The sequence below is a fragment of the Drosophila suzukii genome, chromosome 2R (assembly GCF_043229965.1).
Source record: "Drosophila suzukii chromosome 2R, CBGP_Dsuzu_IsoJpt1.0, whole genome shotgun sequence".
In the NCBI taxonomy this organism is placed as follows: Eukaryota; Metazoa; Arthropoda; class Insecta; order Diptera; family Drosophilidae; genus Drosophila; species Drosophila suzukii.
This window is the reverse complement of record NC_092081.1, coordinates 19,006,753-19,031,594: the sequence shown is the minus strand read 5'-3', so window position 1 is coordinate 19,031,594 and position 24,842 is coordinate 19,006,753. Positions and strand designations below refer to the sequence as shown.

At 40.8% G+C, this 24,842-nt stretch overlaps 2 protein-coding genes across 3 annotated transcripts in view; one reads left to right on the top strand and one right to left on the bottom strand.

Moving 5' to 3' along the window:
• Positions 1-24,842, top strand: part of LOC108009267 (uncharacterized transmembrane protein DDB_G0289901) — a 32,781-nt gene that overhangs the window by 3,302 nt on the left and 4,637 nt on the right. For both annotated transcript variants that reach the window (XM_017073473.3, XM_017073472.4), the window contains exons 3-7: positions 14,570-14,905; positions 15,921-16,003; positions 16,116-16,798; positions 19,648-19,966; positions 21,075-21,461. In XM_017073473.3, the coding sequence (XP_016928962.2) occupies positions 14,902-14,905; positions 15,921-16,003; positions 16,116-16,798; positions 19,648-19,966; positions 21,075-21,455 (1,470 nt within the window). In that variant the 5' untranslated portion in view covers positions 14,570-14,901 and the 3' untranslated portion in view covers positions 21,456-21,461. The remainder of the gene's footprint in view (positions 1-14,569; positions 14,906-15,920; positions 16,004-16,115; positions 16,799-19,647; positions 19,967-21,074; positions 21,462-24,842) is intronic.
• Positions 4,984-7,089, bottom strand: Cyp9c1 (Cytochrome P450 9c1). The gene is made up of 3 exons (XM_017073467.4): positions 6,791-7,089; positions 6,192-6,726; positions 4,984-5,901 (listed from the first exon to the last, which is right to left on the bottom strand). The coding sequence occupies exons 1-3, from the start codon at positions 6,967-6,969 to the stop codon at positions 5,047-5,049; spliced, it is 1,569 nt and encodes a 522-aa protein (XP_016928956.2). The 5' UTR covers positions 6,970-7,089; the 3' UTR covers positions 4,984-5,046.

The window sequence follows — 24,842 nt, the reverse complement described above, 5'->3', positions numbered from 1 at the left end:
TCCATAATCGGTCTTAATGCTGCGAGGCAGAAGGACCCGCACTGATTTGGGGCATCTTTTAGCACACACACTGATTGCGTACTATCCAGAAATCCGAAGAGAGCTATAGCACCGAACAAAATAGATACTGACATCTTGATCATACTGAGAGTCCACGACCACTGAACACGATCTATGTTGATCCACTGATTTTATATTCTGGTGGACGTTTTCTGAGGTACCGCAGAATTTATTTGAAGAGATGTTATTCAAACGGTAATGACAGATTTAGCCAGAAAATACATTTTCATATATGTCTGAAAAAATACAAAAAAATGAGCGTGGCAGAAAATATATATATAAACGAAATTTATTGCTTGTGGAAAGCGACAAATTTAAATGCTTTAGCATTATTTTTATTTTTAATGGATAAGGAAGAGCCTTTTGATTGCCAAAATATATTTTAGCCTAATTATACTCTTCCTAGTAAAGTAAAAGGGTATACTGTATTTGTTGGAAAGTATGTAACGTTGAAGAAAGTATTTCTGACCCTAAATTATTACAGCTTTGTGCCACGGCTATTTCAACAACTATATTTTAAAAGATTATGTAGAAGTGTTTTTACATCATAACGCCTACAAGTCGCCCAGAAATTTGGCACCCAAATTCTCAAAGATTAAAATTTATAACAAATCTTATTTTGTTGCTCTTGACAATTCCTACCGGAACGCCAAAAATTAGTTAATAAATAATGATCTTGCGCCCATTTCCAGCAAGCACATCATCAATGACGTCACAGTCAGTAGATAAAAGTAAAAAGTGTAAGATGTACAAATGTAAAGTAGATAATGATCTAAGTATCTACGTTTATCCGCCTCTACTCGAAGGTATATATATTTATTTTGCAATTGATTAGCCTAGTAATGGGTATCTGATAGTTGAAGCACTCTATTATAGAATTCTTTATTGTTTTTAGCTCGAAAGCGGATGTTCTACTGGCACTCGCATTCCGCTCAACTCAGCCAAGTTGCCGCATTCCAAGCCGTTTCCTTCCGCTTTCACCTTCTCCCCTTGGAAACTGGATATTTACAATTGTCGAGGGCAGCTAATTAAATTTCACAGCGTGGGCATAAATAAGCAGCCGCCATTCTTTTGGCCTACTATTTGTTTGGGTTGCATCCACGGACGGAATCGAGTATCCAGAATCCAGGATACCCAGTCCGGATGCAACTGGCAGCACTGCATGTGGCATGTGGCATGTGGCAAGGGGAGGGTTCCTCGGGCGGAATGGCAACAGCTGGCAGCGTAGAAATATTAAAAGTTTCTACCTACGGCTTCCTGCTTCCTGCCAGCTACCACATGCCACATCCTCACTTGGTTACTGCGCGGAGTAGAACCCATCCTCAGCCAAACCGAAAAATGTCACACAAATATGGACCAAAGCGATTTATGTGCACCAGCTCAGTTATGACAATGCCAGCCATGCAAATTCACGCTTGGCCAGCCGAATGTGCATTAGACAATAATTCTGAACTGGGTGTGCTGCCCCCAATGCCATGTATATATAATGTCAGGATGTGGCAGAGCCAACGAGAAAGGACCAACTCGATTTGCCATCGTATAAACAAAAATGTTGCAGAAATTGCTGTAATGCGGAGGAGCATTAAATAAAAACCGAAAATAAAATTATGTTTATTTTCCCTCGCCTTTCTCTCTCCTCTGTATGTATGTGTGTGTGTGTGTGGCTTCTGGAGGAGGTCTTCAAAAACTTGCCAACGACACAAGAAACTTTCCCTTGAAGCACTCTCCAAATTATGCTTTTCCTTCTTGTTTTCCTTATGGGGAAAACTTGCTTACACCGAATTCAAGAGACGTTAACAACGTTTTCCCAGAGCAGAGGGCCTGGAAAAGCGGGGGGAAAAGCTGGTGGTTCGTATTTATATACAAGCTATACAAGCTGCGATAAGCAAAAGGAAACCAGATTCAGATGGGACAAAGATATTTGACTACGAGGGAACAAACAATGTCAGGCGATTCAATTACATAGTTTCTGAATATGGGGACTGTGGCATCATTATTGTCCTTGCCCATTGTGACATAAGGGGACATTAAAGCATCTAAAATTGAAATTTTACTATGGGGTTGCATCAGTTATTAGAGAGTGCACTAAATTTATTTGGCAAATGGTTCAGCTTTCATTATACAATATTAACAAATACTCTATGATTTTCACATACATATTTTATTTTGTTTTTTTATATATCGATATTTTAAAGGACCCAACGTAAGAGCATAGAAAACCACGAATTCTTCAGAAGAGATTATCTAGCCTTATATATAAATCTCAGCTTTTTAGTACCAACTATAGTGCTACTTTTAAAAATATCATGAATTTGATAGATTTAAGATAATAATCGATTGCCATCTAAGGGATTTCCTAAAAAAAACAAATTGGATGGAGTCGCAAAAAAGCCAATTTTTCAATAGTACATATTACCATTTGCCATTTTTAATTATCCATTTGTCACGGCTTTTAGGGTTTGATGATTGAACACCAGGTCTGGGAAACTCCACCGAAAAGTACACATACACGAGGAAAAACACTTAACACACAGCCAAACAAACGCTATCGCTTCGTGCTTATCGCAAAACGCATCTCAGCAGGAGCAGAAAAGCGTAGGAAAAGCGCTGGAAAAAGGGGGAAAAGCTGTGGGCGAAGAAAAGAAAGCGGGGGAAAATTCGTGTGCGACAGTTTGCCATTGTATTGCGCCAAATTGTTAATGCTCAGCATTCTCGACTCGCCTTCTCCTTTTGGCTGCTGCCTCGTCTTATTGTTCTTGGCATTATCATCGTATCGTCGTCATCGCTGCTATTCTTCTATTCCCCTACTTTCCCACACTTTTATTATATTTTCTGCTCTGTTTTTTCCTTTTTTTTTTTCTTCTATTTTTACTTATTTTCCGTCTGCTGGGAGGAAATTTAATGCTCCTGGTGGCGTCTGGCGGTCGCGGCGCCAAAGTTTCTTTATGACCTCTGCCCCGTAGTCTCAAATATGTATCCTATGCCACATGTAGTGGCCAGGCCACTTTTGTGTGGGTGAATTGATTGATAAGGTTGCTGTGAACAAAACAAAAAACAGAACACTGGAAATAGCTCTGCTGGTGTCGCCACAGTTTATGACGTTTGCCAGATTACGCATACGCAGTGCTGGCATTTGAAGATTACGCATACGCAGCGTTGACAAGGCGAAGGCGAGATTTCAAATGCAGCCAATCCGCCCACAAAAACCGAAGGAGATGCTCGAAACTTGAAGATGCCGGCGGCGGAAAACTGGGAAAACTGGGAAACTTTGGCCATAAAACGAACGGGCAGAACCGCAAAGCGTTTGCTTAGTTATCCCCGCCAGCATCTCGCAAACTTTTCGCTTTAATTCCACTTTGCCACTGTCTTTCCCTTTGCCATCGCCTTTGCCATTGCCTTTGCCTCATTTTTAAGCAAATATTGTGGCAGACCCACACACATCCACGTCCATATGGCATATATGCTCTGGGATTGCCGCCGGCTTATTTGCTCCTCCACATGTGACCCAATCCAACCAGACCAACCAGAAACGAGTCTGGCGTTTTGCATGGCCAGGGGAACTTGGGCTGGCCAACAACATTGTTGCAGCGAGGACGTCAACAAGGCTGCCAATAAAAAAACATTCAACTAATTTGAAGAGCGTTGAAAGTTTTACGAAGCCCCGAGGCCCCGAGTTATATGCAACTAATTACGTGCGTTACATTGTGCGAATAATGGCTGAGTTGGGTGTACAGTACTATGTGTGTTTGCATGGCCATATCTGGTAATTGCCTTTGCTTTTTTTATTGCCCCTAGGGTGCCGAGGTCCTAATGACCATAGGCATGCTCCGGTTCTGACCACGGTCACCATGGCCATCAAAAGGCGCCGAAACTTTGGGCCAAGTTCTTCAAACTAATCTTTTTTATGGGCCATGAGAATTACCAGTTGTGTACGTAACAAATTTGACATTAAAAATGGGCATAAATGTGTAGATAAAACTAGGCAGGTTAGCCAAATTGCTGGGATTACTGGGTAGTAAAAATATGGTCCAAAATTGTGAGCCTTACTTTAAAGAGGGCAAGGAAAGGGTATTGTAAAATGCACTTCCTGTGCACGGGTCTATAAAATCCAAAAATTTATTTTTCAAATGACCTTAATGTTATAGTAGAAACAGAAATACCCAACGTTTACTTTAAGTAACCTTTAACAATATATAAAGGTCCCTAAAGGTTTATAAAACAGTGAAATCTAAAGAGAAAATATAGGACTTCTGGCATATTCCTGTGTTTCAATGACCCAAAGACAAACAGAATATTTGTTCAGTTTGCCAGTTTTGCCTTCTCAGTGTCCATAGGATCCTTGCAGGGAATCCTTGTGGCACAGATTGATGTTAATTATCTGGCCTTTCCTTTGCTGCATACTTTTTGGCAGTAAATTGGGGGGTGGTGAAATTCGGGGGAGGAGCAAAGTAGGATTTCCCCGCTCTGCGACAGCGAGTTTATGACACGAGTGTAATATAATTCATATTGTAGGGAAAAATTTTAATGCCGCCTGAAAAATAACTCCCAATAAATAATCCTTAATGTCCTGTGTGTGTGGGTTCCGTGGGGCGCTGTACGGGTGGGTGAATGTGTGGTTGGTGCCACCACCCACTCCTGTTGTTTTATGCGGTGTAACCGCACCACATACAACCTAGGTGGTTGGACGAGGCCATCATGTCCTGACAGTATTATGACGTGGCTTGTCGCCTGCTCCTAACTGCGAATCTCTGCCCGTGACATGGACCTTAAAGCCGGAAAATGGAAAATGGAAATGGGAAACGGGAGAGGGGAGAGGGGAGAGGGGAGAGGGGAATGCCCGGGGAAAAACAAAGCGAAGGGAAAATGAAACATGGCCGCGAAAAATTTGTCAACACAAGGGTGACCAGATGAAATAAATTGCCATGTTTTTGTTCCATTTATTCTCTTCCTCTTTTTATTATTTATCATATGGGGACACATTATTAATTAAGCGGTTCCTCGGGACTCCAGCTTGCACCAGAACAATTCCCGCGGCATCAGTCGAAAGCCGGCGATGCTGGCCATCATGTCCGGCGAAGTGCGATCCGTGGGCTTCAGGCGGTAGCGCAGGAGCAACTGGAAGATCAGGGACTTGACCTCCATGAGGGCCATGCGGTTGCCGATGCAGCTGCGCTGACCCACTCCAAAGGGCAAGTAGGTGAATTGCCGGATCTCGTGCTTGTGCTCCTCGTCGAAGCGCTCGGGTCGGAATTCCCCGGGTTGCGGGAAGTTATCAGGATCGTGGTGCAGCGCCATTATGGGAATGTGAACCAGGTCGTCCTTGCGCAGCTGAATCACCACCTGGCCCTCCTCGTCCTTCAGCTGGTAGTCAGCCGCGCACATCCTGTCCAGGACAAAGGCCGGTGGCCACTTCCTCAGCGACTCGGAAACCACGCAGTCCAGGTACTTCATGCCCATCAGGGTGTCGTAGTCGAGTGGTTTATCGCCCAGCTCCTCTTTCACGGCCATGATCTCCGCATACAGCTTATTCTGCACTTGGGGATTCATCAGCAGCTCGTAGCTGGTGAAGCTCAGGCAGGTGGACACAGTTTCGAAACCCGCCGAGAAGAACAAAAGGCACTGGGCCAGCAGGTCCTCGTCGTTGAACTCGGCTCGCTCCTCCTGGACTCCACTTTCCTTGGAACCCTCTTGGTCCGTCTTGAATTGTCGCTGGGCCTCCATCAGCAGGTGGATCATATCGGGTCGCACAATGCTCTGCTCCTTGCGATACTTCATAGCATCGAAAACCAGTTTCTTGAAGAAGTCCACGTTGTTCATGTCCATCACTGGGACTCGCAGGGCCTGAAAGTTAGGAAAGGGTGTTACGAGTAGAAGAAACCTTAACAATTGATATTCAAAAAAATATATAGTAACTGCAGTGACTATTGTTATTATTTTATAGTTATGAGGAATCACATTATTTGTAAGCATTTCATAAAAGTAAAAATCCTTAAAGGCCTGATAATAAAATTCCAAAAAACAAAATAATCATTGCGCATTTGAAACGGAACCAAATAGAATAACTCATTTGGATTAAAAACAAACTATTGATATTTTTTATGTAGTTATTATCTATCATATCTTTCTCTTACCTTCATCAACTTGGGCATCAGAATGTAAAGCATAACTTTGAGTCCGCCCCAGAAACTGAACTCCGAAATGCGCTGTCCAATGGAGAAGAACTCGTTGTTGGGATCCCTGAAGGAGTTCACCTGGATGCCAAAGGCAGCCGTGGCTATCACGTCGTTGGTGTAGCGCGTGAAGAAGTCCTTTAGTTCCAGATCCGAACTGCCCTCATCCAGCTGGCGCTGCAAGTAGTCCACTGCCTCCACATTGCAATAGTGGATCAGCTCGAACATCTGGCGGATCTTGAGACTCGTAAAGGTGGGCGTCAAAGTGCTACGCATCTGTTTCCAGCGACGATCTCGCAGACTGAGCAAACTCTTGCACATTATACTTGTGTCGTTGGGTCCATCACTGAAACCCTTGCGGTGGTTAGCAAAGGTATCGAAGCTCTTGATGCCCACCTGACGAATGAGTTCCGGATCGGCCAGATAGTACAGATGATCACGCAGGTGGTAGACTCCATAGACCCTGTGACGCTTCAGCCGTAAATGCATTTCAATGCTGGGGATCAAGACGGGTATGGGTTATACCTATAATTAATGGAGCTCTAGGAGTTTTTACTTACCTGTGCTTTATAAACGATTCATTGCCCATCAGCACCGACCAGGGAATATTACCCAGCAGAGGAATGGGCTTCTCATGTGCCACGCCCCTTTTCAAAAAGTAACCGAAGCTATTGACAGACCATTTGTACAACAGCAAACCGATGAAGGCCACGAATATCAGCAACTCCACGAAAACCATGTCGGAATTTCGGGGATTAAGTATAGGAGTGGGGGGGGCTCAAGGGTTCTATAATCGAGGGGAGAGCCTCCAAAAATTCAGAGAGAGTCTTCGCCAGTCAACAGCCGACACGCCACTGAAATAAACAAAACGCGCTCTCTTTATTTATATATACCCGATTATTGAAGAGAGATATACATATAGAACCGGCAAAATGTGTGGATGTATACATGGGTGCTCAGGTACGAGAGAAAATAAAAACATAAAGAGAGCTGGTTTGCTTATCAATTAGCAATTCAAGTATACGAAAAGAGTTCTATCTATACAAATTATAAACATTGTATTATTGCAAAGATTACTTAATATTAAAGACCACATCAGCGTTTTAACATTCACCTTATTATGAAATGAGATAGTAAACCACTTATGATCTATAAATAGATAATCGGGAAAAAACATTAGATATTTTTTGGCAACTCTATTGGCAAACATTTGTTGTTTACTTTCGAACTGGATTAAACCCAAAGAGATAACTGAAATCTGATAGTAGACTATGATATGGTTTTGCTGTTTTTCCATTAAACGGTGTATCCATAATTTAGGGAGTATGTCCATAGGATGGAAAATTCCATCAGCCTCTGAGACTAGATTCAGTTTTCATCCCAGATGAACTTGGCATTCGGCATGTCATGCCTAATCTCATTGGCATAAACTAATTTCAACATTAATCCCCTTAAGTGACTCAACTATTTATTATAAAGGACTTAGCGACGACAGCATGGGAGTGGGGGGAGTTTGGGGTGGCCCAAGGAGCAGAGGGACCTACGTGCCTGGGATCTTCCTCCAGGAGCGACCTCAAACTCAAACTCAAGCTGAAACCGAATGGGAACTTCTGTCACTTACTGCATCTTACACTAGAAAATATATGTTTAATATTATCTAATCCATAACATTCATGTTTATTTATTTTATAAGTGTCCTATCTTGAATACTTTAAAATAATAATATTTATAAGCGTAAAAGTTTATATAATGTTTAAACAATATTATGTTTAATTTGTAATAGATTTATTAGAAAACTTTGCCAAAATAATTTCTTATTTTTCATTATGGAAATTTTCTTGAAATTTTCTCCAAGTGAAACGACGAAACCTTCAGAGGTGTACACACTGGTATAATCTTGTGCGTCTGAGTGGTGTAAGCATAATGAAATTGCTTGGAGTTTGCAGGTTGGAAAAGTTTAGTGTGCCGACTAACATCTAACGTCTAACTCGCTCTAATGCGAGAGGTCCTGTGCGAAGAGGTCCTTGGGCAACCAACTCACGTCCCGGCCAAATGACAAAATTTGCTTGCATTTAGTGAGCGGCTAACGGGAAATTATTGCACTGCTTGCCAGGACGAAGGACCAAGAGTGGGGACCAAAAAGGACGATGGAGACAAGAAGCCAACAAATCGGATGGCAGGCAAAAATCCCGTTTGATTCAGCGGTCAGCAAGGAATATCAAATGAGTGCAAAATCAATCTCTTCCTCGTCCTTTTCAGCTCCAGTGCTCACCCGCCCTGTTTTTGTGAATTAAATCTTTCTTCCTTTGTAACTGTTATTCCCTGCCAGTGGCGTAGTCGGAAGGGTTCGTTTTTGGAAAGTTTTCGAGCTAATTATATTGAAGTATAATATTTTAGGGAGTTACTTTGGAATTTTACAAATACTTATAAAACAAATTAAAGAAATTATACATACATTTTCAAGGAGATGGATATTAATCTAATCAATAATGGATTTGCTTTGAAATCAAATTGATCCATGTAAAAAACAATTGAACAAGGTCTGTTCTGATGGATGGTAGTTTCGTTAAAAAGGATAAATACATAATACATATATCTCTTAGCATTGTTTTATTGGATAATTAATGTAAAATTTTCAAGAAGATGTATTTAAATCTAATAAACAATGGATTTGCTCTTATATAAAATTAAATAAATCCATGTGCAAAACAATTGTATTGAATAAGGTCTGTTCTATTTGGTAGTTTCGTTAATAGGATTTTTGTTGACCCCCTGGAAAATTAACCCCGTCGACGCCACTGGCTTGCTCCATCTTTTTTGTTTTTGCTGGATATCAAATGTGTTTACATTGGCAGAAATGGAGAGGGCTCGGTGAAAGTAGTGGGCTGTAGAGTGGAAAGAACCAAAATGGCCAAGTACTTGAAGTCGTTTTTTGTGCACTTCATTGGCAACCCATGGGTGTGGGTTTGGTTCTCAGTTTGGGTTCGGGCCATTTGAATGGTTTGTCCTCGGATTCGACCTCGTCCTTGGCTTTGTTGCTGTTGACTTGGCTGTTCTCGAGTCTGTTTTCGCCTCCCTTTCCCTTGGCCGTTGGAATTCAAGTGCGGCTCCTCTTTGATGTCCGGCCAAATAGCCAAAGTCAATGTTTTGACATTCTGACTCTAATTAGGCCAAAATGTTGTGTTTTCTCTAATCAAACGGATAATAACGGTAGTCAGTTCTCGCGGCCGTGCACACAAGCGCAAACATTTGCCCAGTATAAGTATCTCTGTGAGATTTGGAGTGCCCACAGCGGTGTGCATGTGGTTGTGATGGTTATTAGGAGGCATATCTTGGCATTCTTCCTGCACTCCTCACAATGTTCCCACCCACTTTCACTCAAGTGGCAGCAGCAGACCGCAAAGAAAGTAGAAATGAGGAATAAAACTGGATAAATTCGAGTTTATAAGGTCGAAAATACAAATACTCTCCGAAGTAGCTTTTTTCAAGGAAATGATCTGAAACTGCCCTAAAGTACTTACCTATTTAAAATCCAAAACAAATTAATAAAGCATAAAGTGGTATATTCCAAAAACAGTTTTTCAAGGCCTTTGCTTATTTAATAATGGTATTAAATAAAACGCTTTATTAAATGCTAAAAACCATTAGCTTGACAAATGAAAAACTTAGGATGTGAACATGTATAACCGTGCATTTCGTAATTATAGAGTCCCACGCAGCGCTCATTGAAAAATTGGAAACGGGGGCCGAAAAATGTTTGTTTTTTGCCGGAAGCCGAAGATACGAACTCGCCCCTTTTCTCATCGTTGATGCCCAGCCAGTATGCAAAATAATTATATTGGAGCTTGCCTTTAATATCAGAAATCTCTTGTTCATTGTGAAAGGTCGCGAGATGACCGTCCATATCACGACAGGCATTTTCAGCATTAGTATAATTCAGTTTTTTTGATTTTTCGATGTAAAGCAACCTTTTGCCGATTAGCTCATACCTCGAAAAATCTTTTTTTAACATAATTCTTGATAGCGTTCTCTGAAGGCTCACGCGTTGGCTTTCGGCGTTGTCTTGTACCGTCTGCAATGTTCTTTCCATATTTAACAAAACTGTGCTCAATTTGCTTTCCATATTTGTCTGTGCCGCTTGCAATTTGCTTTCCAATTTATCCAGTTTTTCGCTTAGAGAGCCATGGAATTTGTTCAGTCGTTCCAGCGTTTCGTTAAGTGCAACACCCTGATAGTTCCATTGGTAGCGAGTCTTGACATTGTGATCCATAATCGGTCGTAATGCAGCGAGGCAGAAAGACCCGCACTGATTTGGGGCATCTTCTAGCAAACACACTGATTGCGTACTATGCAGAAATCCAAAAATTGCGATAGCACCGAACAAAATAGATACTGACATCTTGATCATACTGAGAGTCCACAACCACTGAACACGCACTTGGTTGATCCACGGTTTTTATATTCAAAGGTATCGCCGAATATTTTTTGTGGAGATGTTATTTAGTTGGAAATATGACATATATATGAAAAATAGGAAAAAATAAATGCGCGGCAGAAATATTAAAAATAGCTGAAATTTATTGTTGATTTTTGATTGCCAAACTATATATTAGTCTTATTATACACTTACTCGTTAAGTAAAAGGGTATGTCGCTTTTTTTGGAAAGTATGTAACAGGCAGAATAAAGCGTTTCCTACCTTATGAAGTATATGTAGTCTTAACCAGGATCACTAGTAAAAAAAAAAAGTTAAATAAAAATATTGATGATGATTCTAGATTGTGCTTTCACAAAATATGTAATATTAAATTTATAGCACTGCTTATAACCTCAGCTAGGGTATACAAATACGAATGATAGCTTTTGGCTTGGCCAGTGTTTACTTTTCAGTTTTCTTTCTTGTACACATATCCCAGTATCCAGAAATTCAATTTGGCTCTTTCTCCCTGCTGTATGAGTTTAAAATTAAAATAAATAAACAAGAGCATTGAATGCAGAAGCTCATAAGTATTTGCTGAGGGATTGAGAGGCTCTGGAAAGTATGTAACTTGGATTGAGGTGTCTTCAAGGAGTCCTTCGAGAGACGAAAGACGGTCGTAAGACACAATTTTCAGAACTCATCCTTCGGGCCCGGTCAAATCCACTTTGAATAACTGCTTATTGGAATGCCAAAAATGTTGCCGTCCGATAATCGCGCCATAAAAGGCTTAGCCAACTGCATAGTGTAAAAGAACACATACACATTCCATATAAAATGTTAATTTATTGCCATTGTGGGCCATTCCACAAACGATGTTATTATGCAATCGCTGGCAAAACATGCCCGGAAAAATGCCAGAGCATACATACATACATGGCAAATCGGCTAAATTTCAGTTTAAATGTGTTTCCCAACAATTTATGACAAACGGAAAACGTTTTGGTTAGATTTTTCGGCCGAAAATCAACAAAATGCAATAAATATTTGGACAACAAAATACAAAGGGACGGGAGTGGGGATGCGCGAAAACAATGTTCCGGCCTTGTGGCCCACTTATTGATTCCATTGGATACGGTTCAGGATCTCGGGGAAACTGGCCCAAAGACAATGCCCATTATCCAGGCGGCCAACACCTGCTCGCACGTGACCCTTGCCAAGAATTTATGTGGGTATGTGTGTGTGTGTGTGTGTCGAAGGAAATCGAAAAACATTTTTTATGCACACATCAAATTTATGACCAAAGAGGGATGGATCTCCCCCTGAAAATGGACTTGGCCCTATATAAATAGCCCTCGCCCATTCCAGCTCCCCTTTTGAGTTTCGCGACCTCCTGCAGTCCCCGGAATTTCTCAGTCAAATATTTGCTCACAGAGCACAGAGTCCTCCGCCGGCAGCGCGACTCCTGTCAATCGCAAATTCCTCATCTGATCCCGGGGAGCGGGTCGGTCATGTCCCTGCATAGATAGGTCCTGCTTTGTCCGCATACCCTTGCATTAGGGTATTCGGAACTTTCCGCTCGTCGATGGAAACCAGATTCCACAACTTCAAAGCAGTAACACTTTGACTTTTTTTTTAATTCAAGTGATGTCGCCTAACTAAAGGTAATATCACAGTATCATTAGTAGCAAAGGAGAGAAACTTGTAATTCATTATTATTATTACCAATATTGACGCTACTAAACCCTTTGTTCTTGATGTTTACGGGTGTGAATCTTCTTAAAAACTTAATATTATTTTTAAATGAACTTCATTCTATATATGAAAAAATTAAAAGTTATCAAGAAAATGCTTTATATATATCAGACCATCAGTTTCATACAGCTATTAAATATTATGATGCATGATTTTATAAAAACCTATAGCCTGTCGCAAAAAATTGCAGCTCATCTCTGGCTAAAAAAAAGGAATTGGGGGAGAGTAACGCTGCCTAATATATGATAAGGATGTCCATACAATATGGACCCTGACCCCCTTTCCTTCGCCGCCCCTGTGCGCACTCATTCAAATTTATGCTTATGCCTAAACGCTGATTATGACAAATATGCCACGCTCCACTGGACAGGCCACCCACTTGCCCACCACCACCCACACCCCCTTGTTTCTATACAGGCTTATTATTTCTGTAGGCCTGTTTGTTTGTAGCTCTTTGTTTGCCTTCGGTCAGTTGACGAAAATCCCAAAATAAATAAAAGTTTTATTATTAGCATGATGGAGCGTCGGAAGTAAAAGGCGGGGGACCCCCAGCTAAATGGCACAGAATAAAATGGAATCAGGGCGGGATTTCTAGTCCCATTCAGATGCCCACTAATGACACGCATAGGTATACCCACATATATACATTCTTTATAGGGGTGTGTCAACAATTATAATGTGCAAATTGGTTGATAGGTGTGTGTGTGTGCGTGGCAGTGTGTCACCTGCCACATTTGCTTTATTGCCGCTCATTAGAGATGCTCGACGAGCAGCAGGTGAACCCAGTGCCACCCTTTCAACTTGTATCACTCCCCCCGATGTTTTACATGTTGCCCTGTTGACTTCCAGCACGTATTAGTTTTTCTTCACCATCCCCATCAAATCCCAGCGATTTGACAGCAAATGACAAAAGATTTTTGCTCGCCAGCTGCTACGACTACAACACTTTGATGAATGGGGTCACCAAGTTGCGGCTCCGGGATTTACGGCTCTGCCACATAGGGATACAAATGTTAAACGCCCCACCGATCCAAGTTCATCTGCACACATCCGCACAGGCAAAGAATGTCAGCAAAATTGCCCATCGAATGGGGGCTGTTTGTTTCAGTGACATATTAATACTACATAAACGTTTTCCAATAAATTGTACAATTCTTTTGAATGTAGCCTTCAAGAAGAGTCTAATAAAATCTATGTTTTATAAATACTAACACCAAAAACATTTAAAATAATGTAAAATATCCCACAATTATTCTTTCAGTTTATCTTTCGACTTGGTATGCCTTGTTTCCCCCAGTGTATGCAGCTTCTATAGGTGTTGCATTAATAACGATTAAATCTTGAGTGATGACTCCACAGTTTAGGTAAATTACTGCTAGGTTAGCCTTCAACTAAATATGAGAAACATATCGCTATTGCGGTATCAAGAAATTAAATTAACTTTAAAACAAAGCTTAGTTTTACTTCTTGAAGATAGTATTTCTTTGTTAATTTAATACAATTAAACGTATAGTACGTAGTTGGACATATCTCAAATGAATTATTCATTAGGTATTCATTACTATAACAATTGAATGGCAATTAAATCACAAGTGGCAAGTGTGGGCAGAAGAATACTATCATTATCATAACATTAATTTGAGAAGAATAAGGTGCTTATTTCTATGGACAAATGCAGTGGATTATGTGAGTTTAAGTCGCAGAGAAATCATATTTTCATTCAAGTTATTGTTCGCACCCATTTCGAGGGATTTGAGGATCCGGCTTCCACTTGTGCTCCAACCAATTGTCCTGGCAACGGCGATTATATTGCGTATGCCATGCGTAATTGTCGGAATTTCAGCCGGACCCAGTCGAACAGTCCATCTAAGCCAACAATAGAAGGCTCTTTGATAATACGGCGTAACTAAGCCCGAAGGCAGGCCAACAAAAAAAGGATTATTTGCTTGGGAGGGATGGGGAGAAAGTGAGTGGGCTGGAAGGCTTGTTTATTTCAATGAACTTGCTTTTCAAACGAAATTTTATCATGCTTGGCCAGGCCGAGTTAACCATTTCGCATTTCCCCCCACAATAAAAAATAAAGAAAGTAACACAACAACAAACCGAGTGCGTGAACTGAGAAAATCAGAATGGAAATTTGCTTATGCCTCCATCTGTTTTCCCCACAGATATCCAATCCCTGTGGCTAACGAGCTGGCTCAGCGGGAGGACCAAGCGGAGCACCGGCGGAGGAATCGAAATCGGATTGGGAATCGGTGGAATCGGTGGAATCGGAGGAACCGGTGGCCACGAGAAGCGTTCAGTCAACGTTTACACGCTCCAGCAGGCGCACAAGTTTCCGCTTCAATTGGACGCTGGTAATTGCAGCCTTGATTGCCACCAGGAGCTGGACAGGATCCGTCATCGTCATCCCAGCTCCCCAGTCAAAAGCAGGCAGAAATCAACACCTTCCTCGGCACCGGCCGGGGAAATCTACGAAACCAAATTTATTGAAAGCTCAATGGGTAAGCATGATGCTAGGGGGACTCCCCTTCCCAAAAAACAATCACAATCAGCAGGCAGCAATAAGAATTTAAATTAAATTTTCGCCTTTTTTCCGCCCTCCGTGTGCTTTTCCCAGGGATTTCCCCCTTCCAAATGCGAAAAGTTGAAACAGAGACGCCGTCTGCTGTTTGATTTCAATGTTAAATTTGCATAATTTGGTTAAGCAACATTTTCCGAATCGGTCCCAAAAAGTCAGTAACCCAATATTCGTACACTGGGGGAAGGATTTCATTGGGTCAGACATTTGGGTTACGAATCTTACTAAATAATTCTCTTTTTCAAATGCTAAAAGGTTTTTAAATTATTTAAGCAGAAAAACTGTAAGACTTGACAGTTTTAATAGAACAAAACTTTTAAAATGACAGTCATTCTTAAAAAAATATTTTCCATTAACTTGACAATCCGGAAAAACTTTTATTAAAAGAATTATTTTGTTTTGTTTTGTGTTGTTGTAAAAAGCTTTTTATATATTACAATGCAAATGAAGAGAAATGAAATTCTATTATGTTGAACAAATTTCTAGGAGTCTTTTTATTGTGGGTTTAAAAATAAGAGTCTTTTTTAAATGTCAAACAATGGAAATAAATTGCTTTTATGAATTTCTTTCTTCTTTTTATTAATGTCTAAATACTAGATAAATATTTAATTGGGGGCTTATGATAAAAAAGAAACTGAATTGGCCACACCCCTTTAAAAAAAAAGGTTAATCCCTCTATTACTCTCCTAAAAATAATCTTTAAAGGTATTTATAACTATGTACGTATAAATCTAGGAATACTTTATTTTAATACTTCATAATTATAATTATTGTTTCTTTAACTCTTTTAAATTCTGAGTATCCTAGAGCTGCTAGTAAACTGTTTGACATGATTTTTTAGGCAACAAATGATTGTGCCTGAAATGAAATAGTTTAAATTGAATTGATTGGCCTTACAATTGAAGCGAAATCAAAATGCTCTTCTCGTTTCCGAGCAGCCCAAACGATGGACGACATGGTCTTCCAGTGCAGCAATCAAAATTCGATTTATGTGCTTAATGCCAGCTACGGTGCATATGGGGTGAGTCCTTGGAGAGTCCACTAGAAGTGCAGCTATCTTTATATTCTTCTTTTTTTTGGTTCCTTCGGTTTCTTCGGCTCCCTGCTCCCAAATTTATCTACCATCTTGGCAGGACTATGGCACATATGCGGCAACAAAGCGTGAAATAAATGGCAGCCGGAGCAGAGCGGCAAATCCAATTGAGGCAACTTGCTCGAGTGGCGTCCTGCAGCATAAATTCAAAACTTTTGGCAGTGCAACTGCAACAACAGCCACAACAATGCCCATGGATGCGGCATCAAACTACGTAAATCCTGTCGCTACATCAATGTCAACCGCAATGTGTTCACCGGCAACGGCGGCCCTGCAAAAATTGTTCAATTGCAGCGTCGGCGTCGCCTGCCAAAATGTCACCCACGCCCACAGCAACCACAACAGCAGCAGCAACATACACAGCAGCAGCAGCAACATCCACGGCAGCAACATCAACGGCAGCAACAACAATGCCGCCGCGAGCAACCATAACAATAGGTGCCTGTCAGCGGCAGGCGGAGTAACCCAAAACGGCCGGATTCGGAGCCGGAGTGGCGAATCCTTGGATGGCACAGCGGGAGGTGCTACCTCGACAGGCGGAGGAGCAGGAGCAGGAGCCGGAGGAGCAGCCACTGGGGGCCACCTACCCCTGCTGCCAAAGAAGAAATGCACCAATGTCAAATCAGCGCTTATTGCCAAGAAGACAAAGTTTCTCAAATATCTCGAAGAAGAAAAATGGCGCAGCAACGCAGCAGCATCGGAAGATTCTGCTGGCGCCATCAGGTATGTAACACCCAGAAAACACTCGAAAAAAAATCTGATATACACCTGAGCTCAATAAATTAGGAGTAGGTCCAAAGCAAAATATAAACAAATATTCTAAACCAGCGCTATAAACATTCTTATCCATTTTAGGGCAAAATACAATCTAGCTTCCTGGAACTTTAAAGATTTTTCATTTATTCATTTTAGAAACTTGATTTTCTTCAAGATTTAATCATTATAAGACTGAAAAAAACTCGTATTCTAATTTTTTTAAATTATTTATATACCTATTTTCATTAAATCTTTTGCCTGACATATCAGGAATAACACTTATTATATTGTTTTTTATTTTAAGAATGAGACATTAAAATCAAGTTAAAATATATTTACGCGATTTATAAAGAAACCTTTTATATGATAGCGTTATGACAAAATTTTAACAAATTTATTTACAAAGGGTCAGTATCGATAAGTAAAATATTTGTTAAAAGAATTTTTAAGACAAAGAGAAAATAGTCAGCAATTTCTTAAACCTTTCGCCATTGGTAAAATTCAGTGACACTGTTATATTCATTTGCAAATATTATTCTTATATTACTTTTCGAGTGCACTTTCTTTAGTATGTGGGTTTGTGTCAGCGCAGCAATCTTCTCGCCGCCGCAAAAACTTATAAATTCCCATAAATGTTATAAGGCATCTTGCAACGCTCCGCAAACTGTGGCAAGTTTTTATGATGGCAATCTGAGGGGACAAGTGGTGGTTCGGTGGTTCGGTGGTTCCGTAGAGTGGTGCTGTGGTCCTAGTTGCCATGCCAAAGTGGTTTCTCATTAAGTTGACTGAGAGAACCAGGCGAATTCCAATGGGCACCGGCATTCGATTATTTCTTAATTAATTATTGAAGTGCAGCAATTGGCGCTGGCCATTTATTAAACCATTCGACTAAATCATCGAGGGTATTTTTCCTTAAATCGATTGGTCAGTTCATTTCCCACCGCCAACGCTAGTAGCATTTTCTTTATTGCCAAATGCGCTTATCCTGTTTTTGCTGCGGCTTTTAAGCGCTTTCAATTATCTGTCAGCGGACACTTTGTTGCAACGGCGAAACTTTGCCGCGTTGTTCATGAAGTCATAAGTTTTGATCATCATCGCTTAGCAAAGTTGTTCACCCCATTTTCCGCCCGCTTTTCCGCCCAGCAGTCATTTGCGAAATTGAAAAATTAACGCGCTCAGCTCGGCATAAACATAAAGTGAGGCGAAAGCATTGGGGCTTAAAGAGGGCTTAAAAAGTTGATTAAAGCCCAGGCCATAAATGTACATATTGAAGTGCAATAATCATATTCTGGGGAACTTAATGCCCAAGTTGCACTTACAAGTTACATACACAAAGTTTTCGAGACCCCCACACCCATCCAAATACCCTTTTTTATATCGTCTTTGTAATAATGATGTCAAAAGTTCGCTCACTGAAAATTTTCGCTGGCAAAGGCGGCTGGGAAAATTTCATTAATTGCATCAGGAAAAAAAAGGGCGGGTTTTCCCTTTGATTTATTAGTGCCCTGTGCGCATTTAATTAGTAAACGTCAGTCGGGGCGGGAAAATGCAAAAGGAGGGAGTTGTCGCCCGGCTTTTCTTAGGCATTTCCACGGCGGAAATTCTCCGGCGCACATTCATCAACTTTCTGGATGGCGACACCAGCGAAACTGACAAGAATGACTCCCTCAACTTGTGTCGCAAAATAACTGCGGAAATTTGTTGTGCAAAGTTACTCACTTTTGCATTTTTCCCGACGCTTTTCATGGCCTTGTGCAGCCTGCTTTTCCGCTGATGCGATTTAAATGCCCCCCATTTCCATTTCCAGCTTGCTTTTAATGCAAAAAAAGCCCACCAAAGGTGGCTTAATGTATTGTGGCCACTCGCTGAAAATGCTGGAAGTGCTGGGACAATGTCTGATTGTCGCCGCAAATTAAATTGCTCTCTTTTGTTTTAATTTAACCTTTTTTTCCTGGTTACTGGTGCAAAGCGAAAAGTTGCAAGGCTGCACTATGATTTATCGTTTCCATCGATCGATTTTCTTTTGCTATCGCTCGTTATCAAAAGCTTTTTTGCTTCTCCCATATTTTTACATGCTGAAAATTTTTTTCAACATTTAATTCTTTTAAAACCTAACCATTTAAATTGGAAATTCACACGAATTAAAAAAAAAATTACTTTAAATATAGATAAATTAAAATCATAAAATATGTGAATCAAATTAGGGCTTTTATGCTTTTGTTTATTTGACATACTATATTTTTTATAAGCATTTAGTTCCCTTACTGCTAAATTAACACGAATTATATACTACGGTCCAAAAAATCAGGAACAAAAAATGGAATTAACTGAAATAAAATATACATATATCTAAGAGATTGAAATTCATTTTAATAAAATATAAATATAAAATAAAGGCTTCCTGAACATATGCTTTAAAAATTAAATGTATTGAAACGAGACTATAGGAACACTTAAATATTAAAGGCTAAACCTGTCCGATCGATATAAAACTTGGTGTGTGGATAGGAATTGAAAAAACAAAGGATTTGTGTGATGTCAATAATTTTTTTGCAAGCTTTAGGTGCTGCTGAATTTTAAATTTTACTTGTACTTTCCAGTACGCTAGAGGTATAACGCCCCTGTACCATACGCATCACTTAACATCCCTTTCCCACTTTATATCAATTTGCATGGGGAGCATGCCCCACTACCGGCAACACCCCCTCGTCCCTGCTAATCGCTGTGAGTCCTTCCGCGCCACTTGCAGCCATTTGATACGCGTTTAGTTTAGTCAACCAAAAGCTAAATAAACTTTCATTTAACATGCTCGACAGCAGTGCGCCCCACTCCAGTGGCAACAACAATGGTGGCAACTTGAAAAATCAGAGCAACAGTCAGGAGGCTGGAAGTGCTGCAAATGCTGCCAATGCTGGTAATGCTGGAACTGGCGGCAGTGGAGGCCAGCTGAATAAATTGACCAACTGGAGCATGCATAATGAGGACAACAACACGGCGGCACTGACCGGCCAACAACTGAAGCAACATCTACAACAGCAGCGCCCGAAGTCGAGTTTCGAGCTCTACCAGGAGGCGGCCGACATTTTGGGCCTGAGTTGCAGCCTCTGTGATAATTGCCGATGCCTGGACTGCCAGGTGAGTGACAATGGGATAATGGGAATAATGCGCAGTGGAGGCTATTGGAGGGTCCGGGATGCAGAATGGATAGATTCCGAATTTTAGATAACCAGATTTGGCTGTCAGTCATAAGTGTCCTGATGGAAGTCAAAAACATAATCGTATTCCCACCCTTAAATATGGTATACATAAATATTCAACAAGGTAATCAAAAAACTAAATATTTTATTTTGACATCTAGGGTTCCATTTCCAACTTCTTGTTACTTATTGATATTGTTGGAATAATTTTTAAATTTGTTTGTTTGTTTGGCTTAAAACTTTGCTAGAAATATTAAAATACCAATTTTATCAACGGCAACATTACGTGTCAGTGATAAACTTTGAAGCCAATGCGATGGCACATAGAACAATTTTTTTAAAGATCATCGAATACCCGAGTAGAAATTAACAAATTTCCATACAAATGAGGACCCTCCTAACTTACATACCTACGTAGAAGCTGAACTTCGATTTATTCGGTTTAAGGATACCAAGGATGTTCAATACACTAGTTTTGTTTGAGTCCCCAAAAAGTAGTACTTTTTAATAATGTTCATCTTTTTTCCATTAAAAACAGTAATCAATATATTTCTTAAGAGAAATGTATCTACAATTTTATAAGTTCTTCTTCTAAGCCTATTCTTAGATTATAGTTACCTGAATATTCAAGGCTAATTTTAACTTCTTTCTTTAACACCTACGGCTGAACAATTCAATTGGTCCTACTATAATATCAAGATGTAAAATCACATATTTTCAATATATTTAAAGAAAAAGGATGCTTTAGTCTAATTTTTTTACCCAGTTTATATTGTGCTTTATTTATTTTAGAGATAAATTGTTTCTTTTCACCACCCAAAATCAATTCTGTGGAAGTAAAAAGTAAAGAGCGATAAATATGCACAATAACGTTTAAGGGAAAACCGTAACATTTTCCTTTGAGGTTTTCTTAAATTCGGTTTCGCTCGATCTGCATCCCTGGAATGATAGCCCCAACCACCCATATCCCTTAACCCCTTGCCCCGGCCAATCAAGAGCTCAGTCTTGAGCACCAACCAACCATCATTCCACTGCCTCATCCACAGAGCGGTTACTTTGACTGCGACGACGATGACGAGAGCTACTCGGAGCAATCGCTGATGGACGATGAGTACGAGGACGAGTTTGACTGCAGTGCGGAGGAGCTGCAGGCGGTGCTAACGGGAGGAGGACATGGAGGTGGAGGTGCAGGAGGAGGAGGAGTCCCAATCCCCCCCTGCTGCCAACTGGAGGCGAGCTCACACCTGCCGCACAAAGGGGATTCCCCGGACGCACACACTGCGCTGCCGGATGTGGAATCTCTGGGACATCGGCTGGCCATCGATTTTGATTTAATTAACGCCACTTGCAGCCAAGTGCTGGAAAATTGTGAAACATTCAACGATTTGAGTCTGCTAGATGCCGGTGTGGAGCGTCCATTCACGTAAATCCAGGTAGGTGTCCGGCATGCGAGAGTTACGTGTGTTGTTCGTAGGGCATTCCGTGAGTTCCAGAGCCCTGTATGACAACCAGATCCCCTGGCCAATGGCCACTGGTAAGGGGATTTGATTTCACCTGTCGCCGGTCAAAGCAACGCTTTGTGCCGCCTCTCTAGCCGGGAACCATGGACCCCGTATCCAGGATACGAGTCCGAGCCAAAATCCACTGTGGACTCGCTTTCGCAGATTGCAATAGCAATTTCTCATTCGTTTCCTGGCAGCGAGTGCAGAACTGAAATTGGGGTTTATGCAAAAATGAGCAAATTGCATTTTATTCGAGGAAAACGGAACAAAGGGAGATGGGTAAAAGTCGACTAGGGGATACCCCTGATAAATCATGATTTTCCCATTTGTACTTGCCTTCTGGTAAGTGCTAAAATCTTGCCCTTCTACTCTCTGGCAAATGGTTAAAATAAATACTTCAGTTTGTAATACAAACTTTATATTCCAACGGTCAAACTAAATGTTAAGGCTCAAGAGCTGTCAACTCTAACAATACTCGTATATGATCTCAAATCTGTTAAATGATAAATTACTTTGTTATTTCAATATAGATCATTCTTATTTATAGAAGTCCATATCCCAAATCCCGATTCCTTTCCCAGTTTCTCAGGGCTCAGAGATCATACCTAAACGATCTCAAATCTATTAGTTATATTTTAACGCTCTTTCTTATCCTGATACCAAATTCCGTATACCAAATTGTTTTGACCTCTTCTCTAAGGCTTCAGAGATCCTTTGGTTTATATTTATAAATCATAAATTGTGTTAAAACCGAATAAACCATCTGAAATCAATTGTGTTAGCTATGAAAGTTATACGTTTATTGTTTCTCCTCTTTAGTTCATAATAGTTTTTTCCTATTTACTAAATGTTTATAGATCCCCTACTCACAAATCATGAATACTTTTAAGGACCTGTATACGTACTGGTATCTGTTACACCCTTGAACTCAATGAGTGCCGGGTACAAAAATGCCGCTGAGTTGGCAAAGCTTAGCCCAAAGCTTGGCCAGCGAAATTCTGTGGGATTGGGTAGGTGGATGGATGGGTTTCTGGGTTTTCTGGGTTTTCGGGACCGCAACAGTGGCAAAATGGCCTGGCACTTGGTCAGTTTATTGCATTTAGTCAAGTTTCGCTGTTTGCATGGACTATTGCTGGCAACAAATGAAATGCGGTGTTCTGAGGTTGGGTGTTGGAAAATCCTGGGGCTTGGGAGTGGGGGGGTCCTTCAGAGGCTGAGGGCCAGCAAATTTGATTTTCGCACATACCCACAGCCACACCCACCGACAGCAGGAAATTTTCCATATTTGTTGAGGGCTCAAAGCAATATGCAAAACATGCACTTCCGTTTGTTTTTCCCCCTCCCTTTTTTCCTGTATTAAACTTTCCATGCTGCTCTCGTTTTATTTTTCAGGATTTTTTGTTTGCCAGCCCATTCAATTGAAATGCAGACCAACAAAGAGCACAAAAGCCAAGCTGAAACTATGAAAAATTCATTGCCATCAGAATGGCAAGCGGCAAAAATGGCAAATCGAGAGCGGAACTTAAATCGAATTACATTTACCAAATGAAATTTAAAGAGCCGGTCCTTGTGCCGAGTGAGTAATGACTGCTACAAGCGGTGGCAATAAATAGGATGCTCCTCGGCTGGGAATCCTCTACATCCCCAAGACCTTACCCCCCTTCCACTTCCACTTTCCCATTTTGGCCATGCTCCGCTGCTCGCTGGCAGCCAAAGCGTCCAAAGCCTACCGTCTAAGCCCCGGAGGCTTAATGTCTACAATGATGCACTGAGAGAAGTTCTTGGTGTTGACTTTTAAATTACAGTCCTATTAAATTCTTAGACTTCAAAGAAAATATCCTGGTAATCCGTTTTGAAATGATGCTCTGAAAATATCAGGAATATATAAGATCATTCTCTTATGGTTCAAGCTTTTAAATAATCCTTTGAATATTAAATGTATTTCATAGAGGGATACCAAATATGACCTTTGGAACTAAAGTTTCCTTTTAAGTTCAATGATGTTTATACCCGTTACTCGTAGAGTAAAAGGGTATACTAGATTCGTCGGAAAGTATGTAACAGGCAGAAGGAAGCGTTTCCGACCCCATAAAGTATATATATTCTTGATCAGGATCACTAGCCGAGTCGATCTAGCCATGTCCGTCTGTCCGTCTGTCCGTCTGTCTGTCCGGATGAACGCTGAGATCTCGGAAACTATGAGGGCTAGGCTATTAAGATTTGGCGTAAAGATTCCTGAGCTTCTTAAGCAGCGCAAGTTTGTTTCAGTAGACTGCCACGCCCACTTTAACGCCCACAAACCGCCCGAAACTGTAACTCCTACAGTTTTTATGCTAGATAGAAAATTTTAACTGAAATGTATTGTTCTCATCAATACCTATCGATTGACCTAAAAAAAAGTTTGACACGCCCACTTAAACGCCCACAAACCGCGAAAACCTGTGACGCCCACAATTTGCATACTAGATAAGAAATTTTAACTGAAATGTATTGGTGTCGTCAATACCTATCGATTGATCCAAAAATAAATTTGCCACGCCCACTCTAACGCCCATAACGCTTAAATCTGTCTACCGCCGGTAGGTGGCGCATTTTAATCTCGCTTTGCTGCTTGCATATCTCCATTTCCCTTTGAGTAACGGGTATCTGATAGTCGAGGTACTCGACTATAGCGTTCTTCCTTGTTTTATGTTGTTTCTGTTTCTGTTGTTAAAATATCTAATTATAAACATGGCATATACCATGTTTGTTTGAACAGTAGCTACTTATCTAACTCCAAAAACCATAGACTATATACAAAATTCTTTAAATTTAAGCTTTTAAAGATTTCTTTAAATATGAAATGTAATTTTTTGATGGTTAGTTATTGTTAAATAAATAAATGTTAGTACTTAAACGTTTCTGCTTGTAAAATATATTTTATATACATCAGAAAAAGGAACATTTAGAGCAACTTAATTGAATCCGTGATCTTGGCTTTCAGTTTACTGATTTAATAAGTAGGAAGTGCATCCTACAATCTCACTCCAATTCCTCCCAGTGTACAACTATGCGTGTAGCATGTTGCCAATGTGTTTGCTCGAATACGTGGGTGTTGGCCAAGTGCATTTGGTGTTGTCTAACCTCCTCCCAGAAGGAGCGGCACCCGGTGGCTCCGCCAGCTGTTGGCCATTTGCCAGGCGCCCTGTGGAATTCCGCTTGGCCAAAAGACAATGCACTAAAGAGGCTGCTAGCCCAAAAAACATGGCTCACACCCACTTGGCTTACTCATCGCAAATCACGCCCACGCCCACGGCCAACTGAGCTACTTAT

Excerpts from the sequence above, each read along its gene's own strand:
- Cyp9c1 (XM_017073467.4), bottom strand. The coding sequence starts at position 6,969 with ATGGTTTTCGTGGAGTTGCTGATATTCGTGGCCTTCATCGGTTTGCTG. Across the intron at positions 6,727-6,790 it reads GAATCGTTTATAAAGCACAG|CATTGAAATGCATTTACGGC; the intron begins GTAAGTAAAAAC and ends CTTGATCCCCAG. Across the intron at positions 5,902-6,191 it reads TGATGCCCAAGTTGATGAAG|GCCCTGCGAGTCCCAGTGAT; the intron begins GTAAGAGAAAGA and ends CCTAACTTTCAG.